Source organism: Salvelinus fontinalis, unplaced genomic scaffold, assembly GCF_029448725.1.
Source record: "Salvelinus fontinalis isolate EN_2023a unplaced genomic scaffold, ASM2944872v1 scaffold_0017, whole genome shotgun sequence".
Lineage (NCBI taxonomy): Eukaryota > Metazoa > Chordata > Actinopteri > Salmoniformes > Salmonidae > Salvelinus > Salvelinus fontinalis.
Window position 1 is genome coordinate 51275 of NW_026600226.1, and position 22894 is coordinate 74168.

The 22894-nt window shown below is 50.2% G+C and overlaps 1 protein-coding gene across 2 annotated transcripts in view; it reads left to right on the forward strand.

The window, feature by feature from the left end:
- Positions 1-22894, forward strand: part of LOC129842145 (ADP-ribosylation factor-like protein 13B) — a 50293-nt gene that overhangs the window by 22205 nt on the left and 5194 nt on the right. For both annotated transcript variants that reach the window (XM_055910562.1, XM_055910563.1), the window contains exons 2-8: positions 8037-8107; positions 8222-8327; positions 8557-8700; positions 14669-14774; positions 16422-16624; positions 18275-18386; positions 20623-20881. In XM_055910562.1, coding sequence (XP_055766537.1) covers positions 8037-8107; positions 8222-8327; positions 8557-8700; positions 14669-14774; positions 16422-16624; positions 18275-18386; positions 20623-20881 — 1001 coding nt within the window. The remainder of the gene's footprint in view (positions 1-8036; positions 8108-8221; positions 8328-8556; positions 8701-14668; positions 14775-16421; positions 16625-18274; positions 18387-20622; positions 20882-22894) is intronic.

The following is a 22894-nucleotide window of genomic DNA, read 5'->3' on the forward strand; positions in this document are numbered from 1 at the left end:
TGACCCTGTGACACTAAACAGGCAGAGTATCGTGGAGAACACGTGTCCCGCTGTTGAGAGACGGTGACCCTGTGACACTAAACAGGCAGAGTATCGTGGAGAACACGTGTCCCGCTGTCGAGAGACGGTGACACTAAACAGGCAGAGTATCGTGGAGAACACGTGTCCCGCTGTCGAGAGACGGTGACACTAAACAGGCAGAGTATCGTGGAGAACACGTGTCCCGCTGTCGAGAGACGGTGACCCTGTGACACTAAACAGGCAGAGTATCGTGGAGAACACGTGTCCCGCTGTCGAGAGACGGTGACACTAAACAGGCAGAGTATCGTGGAGAACACGTGTCCCGCTGTCGAGAGACGGTGACACTAAACAGGCAGAGTATCGTGGAGAACACGTGTCCCGCTGTCGAGAGACGGTGACCCTGTGACACTAAACAGGCAGAGTATCGTGGAGAACACGTGTCCCGCTGTCGAGAGACGGTGACCCTGTGACCCTGTGACACTAAACAGGCAGAGTATCGTGGAGAACACGTGTCCCGCTGTCGAGAGACGGTGACACTAAACAGGCAGAGTATCGTGGAGAACACGTGTCCCGCTGTCGAGAGACGGTGACCCTGTGACACTAAACAGGCAGAGTATCGTGGAGAACACGTGTCCCGCTGTCGAGAGACGGTGACACTAAACAGGCAGAGTATCGTGGAGAACACGTGTCCCGCTGTCGAGAGACGGTGACCCTGTGACACTAAACAGGCAGAGTATCGTGGAGAACACGTGTCCCGCTGTCGAGAGACGGTGACACTAAACAGGCAGAGTATCGTGGAGAACACGTGTCCCGCTGTCGAGAGACGGTGACACTAAACAGGCAGAGTATCGTGGAGAACACGTGTCCCGCTGTCGAGAGACGGTGACCCTGTGACACTAAACAGGCAGAGTATCGTGGAGAACACGTGTCCCGCTGTCGAGAGACGGTGACACTAAACAGGCAGAGTATCGTGGAGAACACGTGTCCCGCTGTCGAGAGACGGTGACCCTGTGACCCTAAACAGGCAGAGTATCGTGGAGAACACGTGTCCCGCTGTCGAGAGACGGTGACCCTGTGACCCTAAACAGGCAGAGTATCGTGGAGAACACGTGTCCCGCTGTCGAGAGACGGTGACACTAAACAGGCAGAGTATCGTGGAGAACACGTGTCCCGCTGTCGAGAGACGGTGACCCTGTGACACTAAACAGGCAGAGTATCGTGGAGAACACGTGTCCCGCTGTCGAGAGACGGTGACACTAAACAGGCAGAGTATCGTGGAGAACACGTGTCCCGCTGTCGAGAGACGGTGACCCTGTGACACTAAACAGGCAGAGTATCGTGGAGAACACGTGTCCCGCTGTCGAGAGACGGTGACACTAAACAGGCAGAGTATCGTGGAGAACACGTGTCCCGCTGTCGAGAGACGGTGACCCTGTGACACTAAACAGGCAGAGTATCGTGGAGAACACGTGTCCCGCTGTCGAGAGACGGTGACCCTGTGACACTAAACAGGCAGAGTATCGTGGAGAACACGTGTCCCGCTGTCGAGAGACGGTGACCCTAAACAGGCAGAGTATCGTGGAGAACACGTGTCCCGCTGTCGAGAGACGGTGACACTAAACAGGCAGAGTATCGTGGAGAACACGTGTCCCGCTGTCGAGAGACGGTGACCCTGTGACACTAAACAGGCAGAGTATCGTGGAGAACACGTGTCCCGCTGTCGAGAGACGGTGACACTAAACAGGCAGAGTATCGTGGAGAACACGTGTCCCGCTGTCGAGAGACGGTGACCCTGTGACCCTGTGACACTAAACAGGCAGAGTATCGTGGAGAACACGTGTCCCGCTGTCGAGAGACGGTGACCCTGTGACCCTGTGACACTAAACAGGCAGAGTATCGTGGAGAACACGTGTCCCGCTGTCGAGAGACGGTGACCCTGTGACACTAAACAGGCAGAGTATCGTGGAGAACACGTGTCCCGCTGTCGAGAGACGGTGACACTAAACAGGCAGAGTATCGTGGAGAACACGTGTCCCGCTGTCGAGAGACGGTGACCCTGTGACCCTGTGACACTAAACAGGCAGAGTATCGTGGAGAACACGTGTCCCGCTGTCGAGAGACGGTGACACTAAACAGGCAGAGTATCGTGGAGAACACGTGTCCCGCTGTCGAGAGACGGTGACCCTGTGACACTAAACAGGCAGAGTATCGTGGAGAACACGTGTCCCGCTGTCGAGAGACGGTGACACTAAACAGGCAGAGTATCGTGGAGAACACGTGTCCCGCTGTCGAGAGACGGTGACCCTGTGACACTAAACAGGCAGAGTATCGTGGAGAACACGTGTCCCGCTGTCGAGAGACGGTGACACTAAACAGGCAGAGTATCGTGGAGAACACGTGTCCCGCTGTCGAGAGACGGTGACACTAAACAGGCAGAGTATCGTGGAGAACACGTGTCCCGCTGTCGAGAGACGGTGACCCTGTGACACTAAACAGGCAGAGTATCGTGGAGAACACGTGTCCCGCTGTCGAGAGACGGTGACACTAAACAGGCAGAGTATCGTGGAGAACACGTGTCCCGCTGTCGAGAGACGGTGACCCTGTGACCCTAAACAGGCAGAGTATCGTGGAGAACACGTGTCCCGCTGTCGAGAGACGGTGACCCTGTGACCCTAAACAGGCAGAGTATCGTGGAGAACACGTGTCCCGCTGTCGAGAGACGGTGACACTAAACAGGCAGAGTATCGTGGAGAACACGTGTCCCGCTGTCGAGAGACGGTGACCCTGTGACACTAAACAGGCAGAGTATCGTGGAGAACACGTGTCCCGCTGTCGAGAGACGGTGACACTAAACAGGCAGAGTATCGTGGAGAACACGTGTCCCGCTGTCGAGAGACGGTGACCCTGTGACACTAAACAGGCAGAGTATCGTGGAGAACACGTGTCCCGCTGTCGAGAGACGGTGACACTAAACAGGCAGAGTATCGTGGAGAACACGTGTCCCGCTGTCGAGAGACGGTGACCCTGTGACACTAAACAGGCAGAGTATCGTGGAGAACACGTGTCCCGCTGTCGAGAGACGGTGACCCTGTGACACTAAACAGGCAGAGTATCGTGGAGAACACGTGTCCCGCTGTCGAGAGACGGTGACCCTAAACAGGCAGAGTATCGTGGAGAACACGTGTCCCGCTGTCGAGAGACGGTGACACTAAACAGGCAGAGTATCGTGGAGAACACGTGTCCCGCTGTCGAGAGACGGTGACCCTGTGACACTAAACAGGCAGAGTATCGTGGAGAACACGTGTCCCGCTGTCGAGAGACGGTGACACTAAACAGGCAGAGTATCGTGGAGAACACGTGTCCCGCTGTCGAGAGACGGTGACCCTGTGACCCTGTGACACTAAACAGGCAGAGTATCGTGGAGAACACGTGTCCCGCTGTCGAGAGACGGTGACCCTGTGACCCTGTGACACTAAACAGGCAGAGTATCGTGGAGAACACGTGTCCCGCTGTCGAGAGACGGTGACCCTGTGACACTAAACAGGCAGAGTATCGTGGAGAACACGTGTCCCGCTGTCGAGAGACGGTGACCCTAAACAGGCAGAGTATCGTGGAGAACACGTGTCCCGCTGTCGAGAGACGGTGACCCTGTGACACTAAACAGGCAGAGTATCGTGGAGAACACGTGTCCCGCTGTCGAGAGACGGTGACACTAAACAGGCAGAGTATCGTGGAGAACACGTGTCCCGCTGTCGAGAGACGGTGACCCTGTGACACTAAACAGGCAGAGTATCGTGGAGAACACGTGTCCCGCTGTCGAGAGACGGTGACACTAAACAGGCAGAGTATCGTGGAGAACACGTGTCCCGCTGTCGAGAGACGGTGACACTGTGACACTAAACAGGCAGAGTATCGTGGAGAACACGTGTCCCGCTGTCGAGAGACGGTGACACTAAACAGGCAGAGTATCGTGGAGAACACGTGTCCCGCTGTCGAGAGACGGTGACCCTGTGACACTAAACAGGCAGAGTATCGTGGAGAACACGTGTCCCGCTGTCGAGAGACGGTGACACTAAACAGGCAGAGTATCGTGGAGAACACGTGTCCCGCTGTCGAGAGACGGTGACCCTAAACAGGCAGAGTATCGTGGAGAACACGTGTCCCGCTGTCGAGAGACGGTGACACTAAACAGGCAGAGTATCGTGGAGAACACGTGTCCCGCTGTCGAGAGACGGTGACACTAAACAGGCAGAGTATCGTGAGAACACGTGTCCCGCTGTCGAGAGACTTAAGGAAATCCCGAGCTAATCCTGCTGCTCTCTGGGCCTGGCCTGTAGAGTGGGGGTGTGTGGTTATGAAGTGTGTGTGTGTGTTACACGTTTTCCGTCGGGGTGGCGTACTGTATATTGAGGGGACATGGCTACTAGTGCGTGTCCCTGACGTCCGTCGTGTCAGTGGTCTCTGGGTCTGGTTGAAGCTTCCACATGAAGTCCTCCTGGCTCCAGAGGACTGTCCGCTGGATAGTCTGCTTGATGTCCGTACGGCGGAAGAGACGCAGGCAAGTTTTTCTACACGTTGATGTGTGTGTTGTCAGAATGTGTGTGTGTTGTCAGAATGTGTGTGTGTGTGTTGTCAGAATGTGTGTGTGTGTGTGTTGTCAGAATGTGTGTGTTGTGTTGTCAGAATGTGTGTGTGTGTGTTGTCAGAATGTGTGTGTGTGTGTGTTGTCAGAATGTGTGTGTGTGTGTGTTGTCAGAATGTGTGTGTGTGTGTGTTGTCAGAATGTGTGTGTGTGTGTGTGTTGTCAGAATGTGTGTGTGTGTGTGTTGTCAGAATGTGTGTGTGTGTGTGTTGTCAGAATGTGAGTGTGTGTGTGTTGTCAGAATGTGTGTGTGTGTGTGTTGTCAGAATGTGTGTGTGTGTGTGTTGTCAGAATGTGTGTGTGTGTGTGTTGTCAGAATGTGAGTGTGTGTGTGTTGTCAGAATGTGTGTGTGTGTGTGTTGTCAGAATGTGAGTGTGTGTGTGTTGTCAGAATGTGTGTGTGTGTGTGTTGTCAGAATGTGTGTGTGTGTGTGTTGTCAGAATGTGTGTGTGTGTGTGTGTTGTCAGAATGTGTGTGTGTGTGTGTTGTCAGAATGTGAGTGTGTGTGTGTTGTCAGAATGTGAGTGTGTGTGTGTTGTCAGAATGTGAGTGTGTGTGTGTTGTCAGAATGTGAGTGTGTGTGTGTTGTCAGAATGTGAGTGTGTGTGTGTTGTCAGAATGTGTGTGTGTGTGTGTTGTCAGAATGTGTGTGTGTGTGTGTTGTCAGAATGTGTGTGTGTGTGTGTTGTCAGAATGTGTGTGTGTGTGTGTTGTCAGAATGTGTGTGTGTGTGTGTTGTCAGAATGTGAGTGTGTGTGTGTTGTCAGAATGTGAGTGTGTGTGTGTTGTCAGAATGTGAGTGTGTGTGTGTTGTCAGAATGTGAGTGTGTGTGTGTTGTCAGAATGTGAGTGTGTGTGTGTTGTCAGAATGTGAGTGTGTGTGTGTTGTCAGAATGTGAGTGTGTGTGTGTTGTCAGAATGTGAGTGTGTGTGTGTTGTCAGAATGTGAGTGTGTGTGTGTTGTCAGAATGTGAGTGTGTGTGTGTTGTCAGAATGTGAGTGTGTGTGTGTTGTCAGAATGTGAGTGTGTGTGTGTTGTCAGAATGTGAGTGTGTGTTTGTTGTCAGAATGTGAGTGTGTGTGTGTTGTCAGAATGTGAGTGTGTGTGTGTTGTCAGAATGTGAGTGTGTGTGTGTTGTCAGAATGTGAGTGTGTGTGTTGTCAGAATGTGTGTGTGTGTGTTGTCAGAATGTGAGTGTGTGTGTTGTCAGAATGTGTGTGTGTGTGTGTTGTCAGAATATGTGTGTGTGTGTGTTTTCAGAATGTGAGTGTGTGTGTGTTGTCAGAATGTGTGTGTGTGTGTGTTGTCAGAATGTGTGTGTGTGTTGTCAGAATGTGTGTGTGTGTGTGTTGTCAGAATGTGTGTGTGTGTGTGTTGTCAGAATGTGTGTGTGTGTGTGTTGTCAGAATGTGTGTGTGTGTGTGTTGTCAGAATGTGTGTGTGTGTGTGTTGTCAGAATGTGTGTGTGTGTGTGTTGTCAGAATGTGTGTGTGTGTGTGTTGTCAGAATGTGAGTGTGTGTGTGTTGTCAGAATGTGAGTGTGTGTGTGTTGTCAGAATGTGTGTGTGTGTGTGTTGTCAGAATGTGTGTGTGTTGTCTGAATGTGTGTGTGTGTGTGTGTGTTGTCAGAATGTGTGTGTGTGTGTGTTGTCAGAATGTGTGTGTGTTGTCAGAATGTGTGTGTGTGTGTGTGTGTGTTGTCTGAATGTGTGTGTGTGTGAGTGTGTTGTCAGAATGTGAGTGTGTGTTTTGGTTCTGTAAGCTTGTTGTTGTTGGTCGTTTCCATGTGGAGGGTGGACGTATGTTTATTTGGTCAGCTGGTGTGTGTCTCGGTGTGTCTCGGTGTGTCTCGGTGTGTCTCGCTGTGTCTCGCTGTGTCTCGGTGTGTCTCGCTGTGTCTCGGTGTGTCTCGCTGTGTCTCGGTGTGTCTCGGTGTGTCTCGCTGTGTCTCGGTGTGTCTCGGTGTGTCTCGGTGTGTCTCGCTGTGTCTCGGTGTGTCTCGGTGTGTCTCGGTGTGTCTCGGTGTGTCTCGGTGTGTCTCGGTGTGTCTCGCTGTGTCTCGGTGTGTCTCGGTGTGTCTCGCTGTGTCTCGCTGTGTCTCGGTGTGTCTCGGTGTGTCTCGGTGTGTCTCGCTGTGTCTCGCTGTGTCTCGCTGTGTCTCGCTGTGTCTCGCTGTGTCTCGGTGTGTGTTGTGGAAGTGTGTTCCATGGCAGAGGCACTTTTTTATGGAGGCTAGGTGTGTGTGTGTGTGTTTTTCTAACAAGAATGATGACTGGGTGACTTTTTATGCAATTTGACTATTTTGATTAGGTGACACAGAGAAGCTTTTTCCTGAGTAGAAAGGGTGAATTTAGGATCTAGACCTATTCATGGGAAGGCGAATGAATGAATGAATGAATGATGACTAAAGAATGAATGAATGAATGATGGACAATAGTTCTAATATCCACATCCCATAAAGGAATGTCTCGAGGTGTTCGATAAGTCTGTTTACTCTGCATCACTGTCTGTTTACATCCATAGACTTACCTAGCTGTTCACTGTGATTATGGACCGATTATGCTGACTCACCCAGTCTGTGGTCATGTCCCTGCAGTGTTGGCCCTGGGCAGCCCTGAGGTAGACAGGGGGGGGCTGTATTAGTGACCTGGGCTGCTGGCTAAGCCCCTCTTACAGTTACCACCTTAACCAGTAACGTCTGAAGGACAGGGTGAGGTGAGGGCGGTACCTGTCTGCCTGCCTGACCGATGCATTAGAGGCTAATATCAGATTATTCAGCGTTTCTGTGTGGAGACCGGTGTTCAATGTTCAATGCTTTCTTTGGAAGTGACTCAAGCTATAAAATCAATATTTATTTATTGTACATTTATTTTACTAGGCAAGTCAGTTAAGAACAAATTCTTATTTACAATGACGGCCTACCGGGGAACAGTGGGTTAACTGCCTTGTTCAGGGGGAAGAACGACAGATTTGTACCTTGTCAGCTCGGGGATTCGAACTCGCAACCTTTCGGTTACTGGCCCAACGCTCTAACCACTAGGCGACCTGTCGCTTCTACACCCTAACCACTAGGCTACCTGCCGCCTCTACACTCTAACCACTAGGCTACCTGCCGTCTCTACACTCTAACCACTAGGCTACCTGCCGCCTCTACACTCTAACCACTAGGCTACCTGCCACCCCAGATATGTCTTGCTTACTAATGTTGCTCTCTATCCTTTATAGAAGGGACACGTCATGAGTCACATGACATGTTGTAGAGTACCCCCCCCATGTGAATTTTGTCCTGCATGTCTTTCTCCTACCACACCTCCATTTGAGTCCCTGTGTCATCTCTCTCGTAATCCAGCTTCTCTGTGGTGTGTTTTTAGGAAAATAACACTGGTGATGGTCGGACTTGACAACGCCGGGAAGACTGCTACAGTACGCGGGATCCAGGGAGGTGAGTGGGTCGTCTTGACTTGAATCACTCACTTCTTATTCTACTCTATTAGACATGTGAGATGTTGGCTCGTTCTCTTCGTCGTCGCTGAACGTGTGTCGTGTTCCATCACAGAGAGCCCAGAGGACGTGGCCCCTACGGTAGGCTTCTCCAAGGTGGATCTGAAGCAGGGGAAGTTTGAGGTCACCATCTTTGACCTGGGCGGAGGGAAGAGAATCAGGTCTTTATACACTCGTCGTCTTTCCGACACTCACACCTGCACTTTCTGCCATGATTCTGCTGATAGGACTATTGCAAACAAAGGTTTATAATGGCTAGTGGGCTTTAGTGTCTGTGATATGTGGTTGTCCCCCCCCCCCCCCCCCCCCCCCCTACTAAACGTATAGTTGAATGCACTGCCTGTGAGTGGCTCTGGATAAGAGTCTGCTAAATGACTCCAATGTGATCAGGGGCATCTGGAAGAACTACTACAGCGAGTCGTACGGGGTGGTGTTCGTGGTGGACTCCAGTGATGTGCAGAGGATCCAGGAGACCAGGGACACTATGGCTGAGGTCCTACGACACCCTCGCATCGCTGGGAAACCTGTCCTAGTGTGAGTTACTGTCTGAGCTCTAAACCTGGCCCAGTGTGAGTTACTGTCTGAGCTCTAAACCTGGCCCAGTGTGAGTCACTGTCTGAGCTCTAAACCTGGCCTAGTGTGAGTTACTGTCTGAGCTCTAAACCTGGTCTAGTGTGAGTCACTGTCTGAGCTCTAAACCTGTCCTAGTGTGAGTTACTGTCTGAGCTCTAAACCTGTCCTAGTGTGAGTTACTGTCTGAGCTCTAAACCTGGCCTAGTGTGAGTCACTGTCTGAGCTCTAAACCTGGCCTAGTGTGAGTTACTGTCTGAGCTCTAAACCTGGTCTAGTGTGAGTCACTGTCTGAGCTCTAAACCTGGCCTAGTGTGAGTTACTGTCTGAGCTCTAAACCTGGCCCAGTGTGAGTCACTGTCTGAGCTCTAAACCTGGCCTAGTGTGAGTTACTGTCTGAGCTCTAAACCTGGTCTAGTGTGAGTCACTGTCTGAGCTCTAAACCTGGTCTAGTGTGAGTCACTGTCTGAGCTCTAAACCTGGCCCAGTGTGAGTTACTGTCTGAGCTCTAAACCTGGCCCAGTGTGAGTTACTGTCTGAGCTCTAAACCTGGCCCAGTGTGAGTTACTGTCTGAGCTCTAAACCTGGCCCAGTGTGAGTTACTGTCTGAGCTCTAAACCTGGCCCAGTGTGAGTTACTGTCTGAGCTCTAAACCTGGCCCAGTGTGAGTCACTCTGAGCTCTAAACCTGGCCCAGTGTGAGTCACTCTGAGCTCTAAACCTGGCCCAGTGTGAGTTACTGTCTGAGCTCTAAACCTGGCCCAGTGTGAGTCACTCTGAGCTCTAAACCTGGCCCAGTGTGAGTCACTCTGAGCTCTAAACCTGGCCCAGTGTGAGTCACTCTGAGCTCTAAACCTGGCCCAGTGTGAGTCACTCTGAGCTCTAAACCTGGCCCAGTGTGAGTCACTCTGAGCTCTAAACCTGGCCCAGTGTGAGTCACTCTGAGCTCTAAACCTGGCCCAGTGTGAGTCACTCTGAGCTCTAAACCTGGCCCAGTGTGAGTCACTCTGAGCTCTAAACCTGGCCCAGTGTGAGTCACTCTGAGCTCTAAACCTGGCCCAGTGTGAGTCACTCTGAGCTCTAAACCTGGCCCAGTGTGAGTCACTCTGAGCTCTAAACCTGGCCCAGTGTGAGTCACTCTGAGCTCTAAACCTGGCCCAGTGTGAGTCACTCTGAGCTCTAAACCTGGCCCAGTGTGAGTCACTCTGAGCTCTAAACCTGGCCCAGTGTGAGTCACTCTGAGCTCTAAACCTGGCCCAGTGTGAGTCACTCTGAGCTCTAAACCTGGCCCAGTGTGAGTCACTCTGAGCTCTAAACCTGGCCCAGTGTGAGTCACTCTGAGCTCTAAACCTGGCCCAGTGTGAGTCACTCTGAGCTCTAAACCTGGCCCAGTGTGAGTCACTCTGAGCGGTAAACCTGGCCCAGTGTGAGTCACTCTGAGCGGTAAACCTGGCCCAGTGTGAGTCACTCTGAGCGGTAAACCTGGCCCAGTGTGAGTCACTCTGAGCGCTAAACCTGGCCCAGTGTGAGTCACTCTGAGGGCTAAACCTGGCCCAGTGTGAGTCACTCTGAGCGCTAAACCTGGCCCAGTGTGAGTCACTCTGAGCGCTAAACCTGGCCCAGTGTGAGTCACTCTGAGCGCTAAACCTGGCCCAGTGTGAGTCACTCTGAGCGCTAAACCTGGCCCAGTGTGAGTCACTCTGAGCGCTAAACCTGGCCCAGTGTGAGTCACTCTGAGCGCTAAACCTGGCCCAGTGTGAGTCACTCTGAGCGCTAAACCTGGCCCTGTGTGAGTCACTCTGAGCGCTAAACCTGGCCCTGTGTGAGTCACTCTGAGCGCTAAACCTGGCCCAGTGTGAGTCACTCTGAGCGCTAAACCTGGCCCAGTGTGAGTCACTCTGAGCGCTAAACCTGGCCCAGTGTGAGTCACTCTGAGCGCTAAACCTGGCCCAGTGTGAGTCACTCTGAGCGCTAAACCTGGCCCAGTGTGAGTCACTCTGAGCGCTAAACCTGGCCCAGTGTGAGTCACTCTGAGCTCTAAACCTGGCCCAGTGTGAGTCACTCTGAGCTCTAAACCTGGCCCAGTGTGAGTCACTCTGAGCTCTAAACCTGGCCCAGTGTGAGTCACTCTGAGCTCTAAACCTGGCCCAGTGTGAGTCACTCTGAGCTCTAAACCTGGCCCAGTGTGAGTCACTCTGAGCTCTAAACCTGGCCCAGTGTGAGTTAGTCTGTCTGAGCGCTAAACCTGGCCCAGTGTGAGTCACTCTGAGCGCTAAACCTGGCCCAGTGTGAGTCACTCTGAGCGCTAAACCTGGCCCTGTGTGAGTCACTCTGAGCGCTAAACCTGGCCCTGTGTGAGTCACTCTGAGCGCTAAACCTGGCCCAGTGTGAGTCACTCTGAGCGCTAAACCTGGCCCAGTGTGAGTCACTCTGAGCGCTAAACCTGGCCCAGTGTGAGTCACTCTGAGCTCTAAACCTGGCCCAGTGTGAGTCACTCTGAGCGCTAAACCTGGCCCAGTGTGAGTCACTCTGAGCTCTAAACCTGGCCCAGTGTGAGTCACTCTGAGCTCTAAACCTGGCCCAGTGTGAGTCACTCTGAGCTCTAAACCTGGCCCAGTGTGAGTCACTCTGAGCTCTAAACCTGGCCCAGTGTGAGTCACTCTGAGCTCTAAACCTGGCCCAGTGTGAGTCACTCTGAGCTCTAAACCTGGCCCAGTGTGAGTCACTCTGAGCTCTAAACCTGGCCCAGTGTGAGTTACTGTCTGAGCTCTAAACCTGGCCCAGTGTGAGTTACTGTCTGAGCTCTAAACCTGGCCCAGTGTGAGTCACTCTGAGCTCTAAACCTGGCCCAGTGTGAGTCACTCTGAGCTCTAAACCTGGCCCAGTGTGAGTTACTGTCTGAGCTCTAAACCTGGCCCAGTGTGAGTCACTCTGAGCTCTAAACCTGGCCCAGTGTGAGTCACTCTGAGCTCTAAACCTGGCCCAGTGTGAGTCACTCTGAGCTCTAAACCTGGCCCAGTGTGAGTCACTCTGAGCTCTAAACCTGGCCCAGTGTGAGTCACTCTGAGCTCTAAACCTGGCCCAGTGTGAGTCACTCTGAGCTCTAAACCTGGCCCAGTGTGAGTCACTCTGAGCTCTAAACCTGGCCCAGTGTGAGTCACTCTGAGCTCTAAACCTGGCCCAGTGTGAGTCACTCTGAGCTCTAAACCTGGCCCAGTGTGAGTCACTCTGAGCTCTAAACCTGGCCCAGTGTGAGTCACTCTGAGCTCTAAACCTGGCCCAGTGTGAGTCACTCTGAGCTCTAAACCTGGCCCAGTGTGAGTCACTCTGAGCTCTAAACCTGGCCCAGTGTGAGTCACTCTGAGCTCTAAACCTGGCCCAGTGTGAGTCACTCTGAGCTCTAAACCTGGCCCAGTGTGAGTCACTCTGAGCTCTAAACCTGGCCCAGTGTGAGTCACTCTGAGCGCTAAACCTGGCCCAGTGTGAGTCACTCTGAGCGCTAAACCTGGCCGAGTGTGAGTCACTCTGAGCGCTAAACCTGGCCCAGTGTGAGTCACTCTGAGCGCTAAACCTGGCCCAGTGTGAGTCACTCTGAGCGCTAAACCTGGCCCAGTGTGAGTCACTCTGAGCGCTAAACCTGGCCCAGTGTGAGTCACTCTGAGCGCTAAACCTGGCCCAGTGTGAGTCACTCTGAGCGCTAAACCTGGCCCAGTGTGAGTCACTCTGAGCGCTAAACCTGGCCCTGTGTGAGTCACTCTGAGCGCTAAACCTGGCCCAGTGTGAGTCACTCTGAGCGCTAAACCTGGCCCAGTGTGAGTCACTCTGAGCGCTAAACCTGGCCCAGTGTGAGTCACTCTGAGCGCTAAACCTGGCCCAGTGTGAGTCACTCTGAGCGCTAAACCTGGCCCAGTGTGAGTCACTCTGAGCGCTAAACCTGGCCCAGTGTGAGTCACTCTGAGCTCTAAACCTGGCCCAGTGTGAGTCACTCTGAGCTCTAAACCTGGCCCAGTGTGAGTCACTCTGAGCTCTAAACCTGGCCCAGTGTGAGTCACTCTGAGCTCTAAACCTGGCCCAGTGTGAGTCACTCTGAGCTCTAAACCTGGCCCAGTGTGAGTTAGTCTGTCTGAGCTCTAAACCTGGCCCAGTGTGAGTTAGTCTGTCTGAGCTCTAAACCTGGCCCAGTGTGAGTTAGTCTGTCTGAGCTCTAAACCTGGCCCAGTGTGAGTCACTCTGAGCTCTAAACCTGGCCTAGTGTGAGTCACTGTCTGAGCTCTAAACATGTCCTAGTGTGAGTTACTGTCTGAGCTCTAAACCTGTCCTAGTGTGAGTTACTGTCTGTCTGAGTTCTAAACATGTCCTAGTGTGAGTTACTGTCTGAGTTCTAAACATGTCCTAGTGTGAGTTACTGTCTGAGCTCTAAACCTGTCCTAGTGTGAGTTACTGTCTGAGCTCTAAACCTGTCCTAGTGTGAGTTACTGTCTGAGCTCTAAACCTGGCCGTCTGTCTGTCTGTCTGTCTGTCTGTCTGTCTGTCTGCCTCTTTTTAAAGTAGCGTATTATATTCTGCACAACTTGTTGTGAAAGAGAATCCATGTTAGCAGGAATCCAACTGTAGTTCCTGAACAACTTGTTGTGAAAGGGAATCCATGTTAGCAGGAATCCAACTATAGTTCCTGAACAACTTGTTGTGAAAGGGAATCCATGTTAGCAGGAATCCAACTGTAGTTCCAGAACAACTTGTTGTGAAAGGGAATCCAACTGTAGTTCCTGAACAACTTGTTGTGAAAGAGAATCCAACTGTAGTTCCAGAACAACTTGTTGTGAAAGAGAATCCAACTATAGTTCCTGCACAACATATTGTGAAAGAGAATCCAACTGTAGTTCCTGAACAACTTGTTGTGAAAGAGAATCCAACTGTAGTTCCAGAACAACTTGTTGTGAAAGAGAATCCAACTATAGTTCCTGCACAACATATTGTGAAAGAGAATCCAACTGTAGTTCCAGAACAACTTGTTGTGAAAGGGAATCCAACTGTAGTTCCAGAACAACTTGTTGTGAAAGGGAATCCAACTGTAGTTCCAGAACAACTTGTTGTGAAAGGGAATCCAACTGTAGTTCCAGAACAACTTGTTGTGAAAGAGAATCCAACTGTAGTTCCAGAACAACTTGTTGTGAAAGAGAATCCAACTGTAGTTCCTGAACAACTTGTTGTGAAAGAGAATCCAACTATAGTTCCTGCACAACATATTGTGAAAGGGAATCCATGTTAGCAGGAATCCAACTATAGTTCCAGAACAACTTGTTGTGAAAGGGAATCCATGTTAGCAGGAATCCAACTATAGTTCCTGAACAACTTGTTGTGAAAGGGAATCCATGTTAGCAGGAATCCAACTATAGTTCCTGAACAACTTGTTGTGAAAGGGAATCCATGTTAGCAGGAATCCAACTGTAGTTCCTGAACAACTTGTTGTGAAAGGGAATCCATGTTAGCAGGAATCCAACTATAGTTCCAGAAGCCTGACTGGCTGCATTTGATCCTGAAGTATCCTCCCCCCACTCCATATGTTTCTGTCTCACATCCTCATCCTCCTACAATTCATTTCTATTACAAAAAAAAATCTATTTTCCCTTACCTTTCCCGTAACCGCTAACCTCGTACCCTAATTCTAAGCCTAATTGTAACCCTAAACCTCTTAAGCTTCAAATAGCCTTTGTCCTCATTGGGACGAGGGAGAATTTCCCTTGTTTTACGATCCTTGTCGGGGATTTCTGAGATTGTAGGTCCCCACAAGGATAGAAGAACCAACACACACACACACACACACACACACACACACACACACACACACACACACACACACACACACACACACACACACACACGCCACCTGCTGTCTGACACCTGTTTCTGACATATCCCTGTCATCTCCACAGATTGGCTAACAAGCAGGATCGGGACGGGGCATTGGCTGAGGCAGACATCATCGAGAACCTGTCATTGGAGAAGCTAGTGAACGAGAACAAGTGTCTCTGTCAGATCGTGAGTGATGCTGTGGTTTGTCTCTCAATACTTCACCTGTAGTAACCTGAGTACTGTGGCTATGAGGCTTTACCTTGTTAAACTACACCTGTAGTAACTGTAGTACTGTGGCTTTACCTTGTTAAACTACACCTGTAGTAACTGTAGTACTGTGGCGATGAGGCTTTACCTTGTTATAATACACCTGTAGTAACTGTAGTACTGTGGCTATGAGGCTTTACCTTGTTATACTACACCTGTAGTAACTGTAGTACTGTTGCTTTACCTTGTTAAACTACACCTGTAGTAACTGTAGTACTGTGGCTTTACCTTGTTAAACTACACCTGTAGTAACTGTAGTACTGTGGCTATGAGGCTGTACCTTGTTAAACTACACCTGTAGTAACTGTAGTACTGTGGCTATGAGGCTTTACCTTGTTACACTACACCTGTAGTAACTGTAGTACTGTGGCTATGAGGCTTTACCTTGTTAAACTACACCTGTAGTAACTGTAGTACTGTGGCTTTACCTTGTTATACTACACCTGTAGTAACTGTAGTACTGTGGCTGAGGCTTTACCTTGTTATACTACACCTGTAGTACTGTGGCTATGAGGCTTTACCTTGTTAAACTACACCTGTAGTAACTGTAGTACTGTGGCTATGAGGCTTTACCTTGTTAAACTACACCTGTAGTAACTGTAGTACTGTGGCTGAGGCTTTACCTTGTTAAACTACACCTGTAGTAACTGTAGTACTGTGGCTATGAGGCTTTACCTTGTTATACTACACCTGTAGTAACTGTAGTACTGTGGCTATGAGGCTTTACCTTGTTAAACTACACCTGTAGTAACTGTAGTACTGTGGCTATGAGACTTTACCTTGTTAAACTACACCTGTAGTAACTGTAGTACTGTGGCTATGAGGCTTTACCTTGTTAAACTACACCTGTAGTAACTGTAGTACTGTGGCTATGAGGCTTTACCTTGTTAAACTACACCTGTAGTAACTGTAGTACTGTGGCTTTACCTTGTTAAACTACACATGTAGTAACTGTAGTACTGTGGCTATGAGGCTTTACCTTGTTAAACTACACCTGTAGTAACTGTAGTACTGTGGCTATGAGGCTTTACCTTGTTAAACTACACCTGTAGTACTGTGGCTATGAGGCTTTACCTTGTTAAACTACACCTGTAGTAACTGTAGTACTGTGGCTATGAGACTTTACCTTGTTAAACTACACCTGTAGTAACTGTAGTACTGTGGCTATGAGGCTTTACCTTGTTAAACTACACCTGTAGTAACTGTAGTACTGTGGCTATGAGTCTTTACCTTGTTAAACTACACCTGTAGTAACTGTAGTACTGTGGCTATGAGGCTTTACCTTGTTAAACTACACCTGTAGTACTGTGGCTATGAGGCTGTACCTTGTTAAACTACACCTGTAGTAACTGTAGTACTGTGGCTTTGAGGCTGTACCGTGTTGCAGCTGGTCAGGATTGTTCTTCAAACATTATATTAGCAAAGAGTTCCTCTTGGTGTCAACAATGACCCCTCCCTATTGTTCTCTCTCTTGTGAGAATATCTGTCTATAAAATATATGAGTTAAGAAATCAAATGTTGTGTGACATTGTCTCTCTATCCGTCTGACTTCCTGTGTGTTTTCAGGAGCCGTGTTCTGCCGTTCTGGGCCGTGGTAAGAAGGGGGACAAGTCCATCAGGAACGGACTCAACTGGCTGCTCAACAACATCGCTAAAGACTACGAAGCCATCTCTGAACGCGTCCGGAAGGACACGGCCGAACAGAGGGCTCAGGAGGAACAGGAGAAGAAAGAGAGACAGGAGAGAGTACGGAGGATACGGGAGGAGAGGTGAGGGGGAGGAGGAGGAGGAGAGGTGAGGGGGAGGAGGAGGAGAGGTGAGGGGGAGGAGGAGGAGAGGTGAGGGGGAGGAGGAGGAGAGGTGAGGGGGAGGAGGAGGAGAGGTGAGGGGGAGGAGGAGGAGAGGTGAGGGGGAGGAGGAGGAGAGGTGAGGGGGAGGAGGAGGAGGGGTGAGGAGGAGGAGGAGAGGTGAGGGGGAGGAGGAGGAGGAGAGGTGAGGGGGAGGAGGAGGAGGAGAGGTGAGGGGGAGGAGGAGGAGGAGAGGTGAGGGGGAGGAGGAGGAGGAGAGGTGAGGGGGAGGAGGAGGAGGAGAGGTGAGGGGGAGGAGGAGAGGTGAGGGGGAGGAGGAGGAGGAGAGGTGAGGGGGAGGAGGAGGAGGAGAGGTGAGGGGGAGGAGGAGGAGGAGAGGTGAGGGGGAGGAGGAGGAGGAGAGGTGAGGGGGAGGAGGAGAGGTGAGGGGGAGGAGGAGAGGTGAGGGGGAGGAGGAGAGGTGAGGGGGAGGAGGAGGAGGAGAGGTGAGGGGGAGGAGGAGGAGGAGAGGTGAGGGGGAGGAGGAGGAGGAGAGGTGAGGGGGAGGAGGAGGAGGAGAGGTGAGGGGGAGGAGGAGGAGGAGAGGTGAGGGGGAGGAGGAGGAGGTGAGGGGGAGGAGGAGGAGGAGAGGTGAGGGGGAGGAGGAGGAGGAGAGGTGAGGGGGAGGAGGAGGAGGAGAGGTGAGGAGGAGGAGGAGGAGAGGTGAGGGGGAGGAGGAGGAGAGGTGAGGGGGAGGAGGAGGAGAGGTGAGGGGGAGGAGGAGGAGAGGTGAGGGGGAGGAGGAGAGGTGAGGGGGAGGAGGAGAGGTGAGGGGGAGGAGGAGGAGGAGAGGTGAGGGGGAGGAGGAGGAGGAGAGGTGAGGGGGAGGAGGAGGAGGAGAGGTGAGGGGGAGGAGGAGGAGGAGAGGTGAGGGGGAGGAGGAGGAGGAGAGGTGAGGGGGAGGAGGAGGAGGAGAGGTGAGGGGGAGGAGGAGGAGAGGTGAGGGGGAGGAGGAGGAGAGGTGAGGGGGAGGAGGAGGAGAGGTGAGGGGGAGGAGGAGGAGAGGTGAGGGGGAGGAGGAGGAGAGGTGAGGGGGAGGTGGAGGAGAGGTGAGGGGGAGGTGGAGGAGAGGTGAGGGGGAGGTGGAGGAGAGGTGAGGGGGAGGTGGAGGAGAGATGAGGGGGAGAGGTGAGGAGGAGGAGGAGTGACGGGTGACAGGGACGATACAGTAGACAATAGGAGAGATATCACACCTCAGTGACGGGGACAATACAGTAGACAATAGGAGAGATACCACACCTTAGTGACGGGGACAATACAGTAGACAATAGGAGAGATATCACACCTTAGTGACGGGGACAATACAGTAGACAATAGGAGAGATATCACACCTTAGTGACAGGGACAATACAGTAGACAATAGGAGAGATATCACACCTTAGTGACGGGGACAATACAGTAGACAATAGGAGAGATATCACACCTTAGTGATGGGAACATTAACCAGCTGGTTAGGAGAGATATCACACCTTAGTGACAGGAACATTAACCAGCTGAATTTTAGGCTGTCATTGACTTGCCTAGTTAAAATGTTAGGTAAAAATAAAGTCCTTTTTGTTTCCCTGTTCCCAGAGACCGTCAGGAGAGAGAGGAGGCGGAGAGGGAGGGTCGGACACTGCAGGAGGAGGAGGAGACCGACGACGTACCCAGCCCCTTCCAGCCAATAGGCAACGTCATCAATGAGGTGTGGAATACACTGGGCCAATCAGCATCACTTTTGTTGATTTGTTTTGAAATGGCACCCTATTCCCTATGTAGTGCACTAGTTTTGACCAGAGCCCTATAGAACCCTATTCCCTATATAGTGCACTACTTTAGACCAGGGCCCTATGGAACCCTACTCCCTATATAGTGCACTACTTTAGACCAGGGCCCTATAGAACCCTATTCCCTATATAGTGCACTAGTTTTGACCAGTGCCCTATAGAACCATATTCCCTATGTAGTGCACTAGTTGTGACCAGAGCCCTATGGCACCCTATTCCCTATGTAGTGCACTAGTTTTGACCTGAGCCCTATGTGTTCGTTGTAGTGTCCCCTTTAGGGAATAGGGTGCCATTTGAGCCGCACAGTCAATGGGGTGGGTGTTCCAGCTGTGTTAATGTGTGTATGCCATGGGGTGGTTCCAGCTGTATTAATGCCATGGGGTGTTTCCAGCTGTATTAATGCCATGGGGTGGTTCCAGCTGTATTAATGCCATGGGGTGGTTCCAGCTGTATTAATGCCATGGGGTGGTTCCAGCTGTATTAATGACATGGGGTGTTTCCAGCTGTATTAACGCCATGGGGTGGTTCCAGCTGTATTAATGCCAGGGGGTGGTTCCAGCTGTATTAATGCCATGGGGTGTTTCTAGCTGTATTAATGCCATGGGGTGGTTCCAGCTGTATTAATGCCATGGGGTGGTTCCAGCTGTATTAATGCCACGGGGTGGTTCCAGCTGTATTAATGCCACGGGGTGGTTCCAGCCGTATTAATGACATGGGGTGGTTCCAGCCGTATTAATGCCGTGGGGTGGTTCCAGCTGTATTAATGCCATGGGGTGGTTCCAGCTGTATTAACGCCATGGGGTGGTTCCAGCTGTATTAATGCCATGGGGTGGTTCCAGCTGTATTAATGTCATGGGGTGGTTCCAGCTGTATTAATGCCGTGGGGTGTTCCAGCTGTATTAATGCCATGGGGTGGTTCCAGCTGTATTAACGCCATGGGGTGGTTCCAGCTGTATTAATGCCGTGGGGTGTTCCAGCTGTATTAATGCCAGGGGGTGGTTCCAGCTGTATTAATGCCATGGGGTGTTTCCAGCTGTATTAATGCCATGGGGTGTTTCCAGCTGTATTAATGCCATGGGGTGTTTCCAGCTGTATTAATGCCATGGGGTGTTCCAGCTGTATTAATGCCATGGGGTGTTCCAGCTGTATTAATGCCATGGGGTGTTTCCAGCTGTATTAATGCCATGGGGTGGTTCCAGCTGTATTAATGCCATGGGGTGTTCCAGCTGTATTAATGCCATGGGGTGTTCCAGCTGTATTAATGCCATGGGGTGTTCCAGCTGTATTAATGCCATGGGGTGTTTCCATCTGTATTAATGCCATGGGGGGGTTCCAGCTGTATTAATGCCGTGGGGTGGTTCCAGCTGTATTAATGCCGTGGGGTGGTTCCAGTTGTATTAATGCCGTGGGGTGGTTCCAGCTGTATTAATGCCACGGGGTGGTTCCAGCTGTATTAATGCCATGGGGTGGTTCCAGCTGTATTAATGCCATGGGGTGGTTCCAGCTGTATTAATGCCACGGGGTGGTTCCAGCTGTATTAACGCCACGGGGTGGTTCCAGCTGTATTAACGCCATGGGGTGGTTCCTGCTGTATTAATGCCATGGGGTGGTTCCAGCTGTATTAACGCCATGGGGTGGTTCCAGCTGTATTAACGCCATGGGGTGGTTCCAGCTGTATTAATGCCATGGGGTGTTTCCAGCTGTGTTAATGCCATGGGGTGTTCCAGCTGTGTTAATGTCATGGGGTGGTTCCAGCTGTATTAATGCCAGGGGGTGTTCCAGCTGTATTAATGCCATGGGATAGTTCCAGCTGTATTAATGCCAGGGGGTGTTCCAGCTGTATTAATGCCATGGGATAGTTCCAGCTGTATTAATGCCATGGGGTGGTTCCAGCTGTATTAATGCCATGGGGTGTTCCAGCTGTATTAACGCCATGGGGTGGTTCCAGCTGTATTAATGCCATGGGGTGGTTCCAGCTGTGTTAATGCCATGGGGTGTTCCAGCTGTGTTAATGTCATGGGGTGGTTCCAGCTGTATTAATGCCATGGGGTGTTCCAGCTGTGTTAATGCCATGGGGTGTTCCAGCTGTATTAATGCCATGGGGTGGTTCAACTGTATTAATGGGTGTGTGCCATGTGTGTTCCATCCATGCAGAATGAAGACAAGCTGAAGAAGAGACAGACAGGAGGGCAGGGTGGTGGTGCCAACGATGCCAGCGAAGGAAGGCAGGAAGAGGAAGAGGAGGAGGAGGAAGAGGACAGCGAGAGACAGACTCCAGAGAGCAGCGCAGTATCAGTGGAGCAGACTAAGAAGAAGACTAGTAAACTGAGACTGAAGAGGAAACACAGAGTGGACCCTCTGAGGACGGAGGAGACAGCTGGCCCCGAGAGCCCCACACCTCCACCACTACCTGGTGAGACACACACACACACACACACACACACACACACACACACACACACACACACACACACACACACACACACACACACACACACACACTTAAACATTACGTAGGTGTGGCAGACCAATGACTGGGCTGGAACACAGTTTAATCAGTATTAATGAACATGTTGATTTAGTTGTTGTTTTAGTGGGATGGGCTTCTCTTAATAATCTGTTGTGTTGTTATAGTGGGATGGGCTTCTCTTAATAATCTGTTGTGTTGTTGTTTTAGTGGGATGGGCTTCTCTTAATAATCTGTTGTGTTGTTGTTTTAGTGGGATGGGCTTCTCTTAATAATCTGTGTTGTTGTTATAGTGGGATGGGCTTCTCTTAATAATCTGTGTTGTTGTTATAGTGGGATGGGCTTCTCTTAATAATCTGTTGTGTTATAGTGGGATGGGCTTCTCTTAATAATCTGTGTTGTTATAGTGGGATGGGCTTCTCTTAATAATCTGTTGTGTTGTTATAGTGGGATGGGCTTCTCTTAATAATCTGTGTTGTTATAGTGGGATGGGCTTCTCTTAATAATCTGTGTTGTTGTTATAGTGGGATGGGCTTCTCTTAATAATCTGTGTTGTTGTTTTAGTGGGATGGGCTTCTCTTAATAATCTGTTGTGTTGTTGTTATAGTGGGATGGGCTTCTCTTAATAATCTGTTTTGTTGTTTTAGTGGGATGGGCTTCTCTTAATAATCTGTTGTGTTGTTGTTATAGTGGGATGGGCTTCTCTTAATAATCTGTGTTGTTTTAGTGGGATGGGCTTCTCTTAATAATCTGTTGTGTTGTTGTTATAGTGGGATGGGCTTCTCTTAATAATCTGTGTTGTTGTTTTAGTGGGATGGGCTTCTCTTAATAATCTGTTGTGTTGTTTTAGTGGGATGGGCTTCTCTTAATAATCTGTGTTGTTATAGTGGGATGGGCTTCTCTTAATAATCTGTTGTGTTGTTATAGTGGGATGGGCTTCTCTTAATAATCTGTTGTGTTGTTGTTTTAGTGGGATGGGCTTCTCTTAACAATCTGTGTTGTTGTTATAGTGGGATGGGCTACTCTTAACAATCTGTGTTGTTGTTATAGTGGGATGGGCTTCTCTCAATAATCTGTTGTGTTGTTTTAGTGGGATGGGCTTCTCTTAATAATCTGTTGTTGTTTTAGTGGGATGGGCTTCTCTTAATAATCTGTTGTTGTTTTAGTGGGATGGGCTTCTCTTAATAATCTGTTGTTGTTTTAGTGGGATGGGCTTCTCTTAATAATCTGTTGTGTTGTTGTTTTAGTGGGATGGGCTTCTCTTAATAATCTGTGTTGTTTTAGTGGGATGGGCTTCTCTTAATAATCTGTTGTGTTGTTGTTTTAGTGGGATGGGCTTCTCTTAATAATCTGTGTTGTTATAGTGGGATGGGCTTCTCTTAACAATCTGTTGTGTTGTTGTTATAGTGGGATGGGCTTCTCTTAATAATCTGTGTTGTTATAGTGGGATGGGCTTCTCTTAATAATCTGTGTTGTTATAGTGGGATGGGCTTCTCTTAATAATCTGTTGTGTTGTTATAGTGGGATGGGCTTCTCTTAATAATCTGTTGTGTTGTTGTTTTAGTGGGATGGGCTTCTCTTAACAATCTGTGTTGTTGTTATAGTGGGATGGGCTTCTCTCAATAATCTGTTGTGTTGTTTTAGTGGGATGGGCTTCTCTTAATAATCTGTTGTTGTTTTAGTGGGATGGGCTTCTCTTAATAATCTGTTGTTGTTTTAGTGGGATGGGCTTCTCTTAATAATCTGTGTTGTTGTTTTAGTGGGATGGGCTTCTCTTAATAATCTGTGTTGTTGTTTTAGTGGGATGGGCTTCTCTTAATAATCTGTGTTGTTTTAGTGGGATGGGCTTCTCTTAATAATCTGTGTTGTTTTAGTGGGATGGGCTTCTCTTAATAATCTGTTGTGTTGTTGTTTTAGTGGGATGGGCTTCTCTTAATAATCTGTTGTGTTGTTGTTATA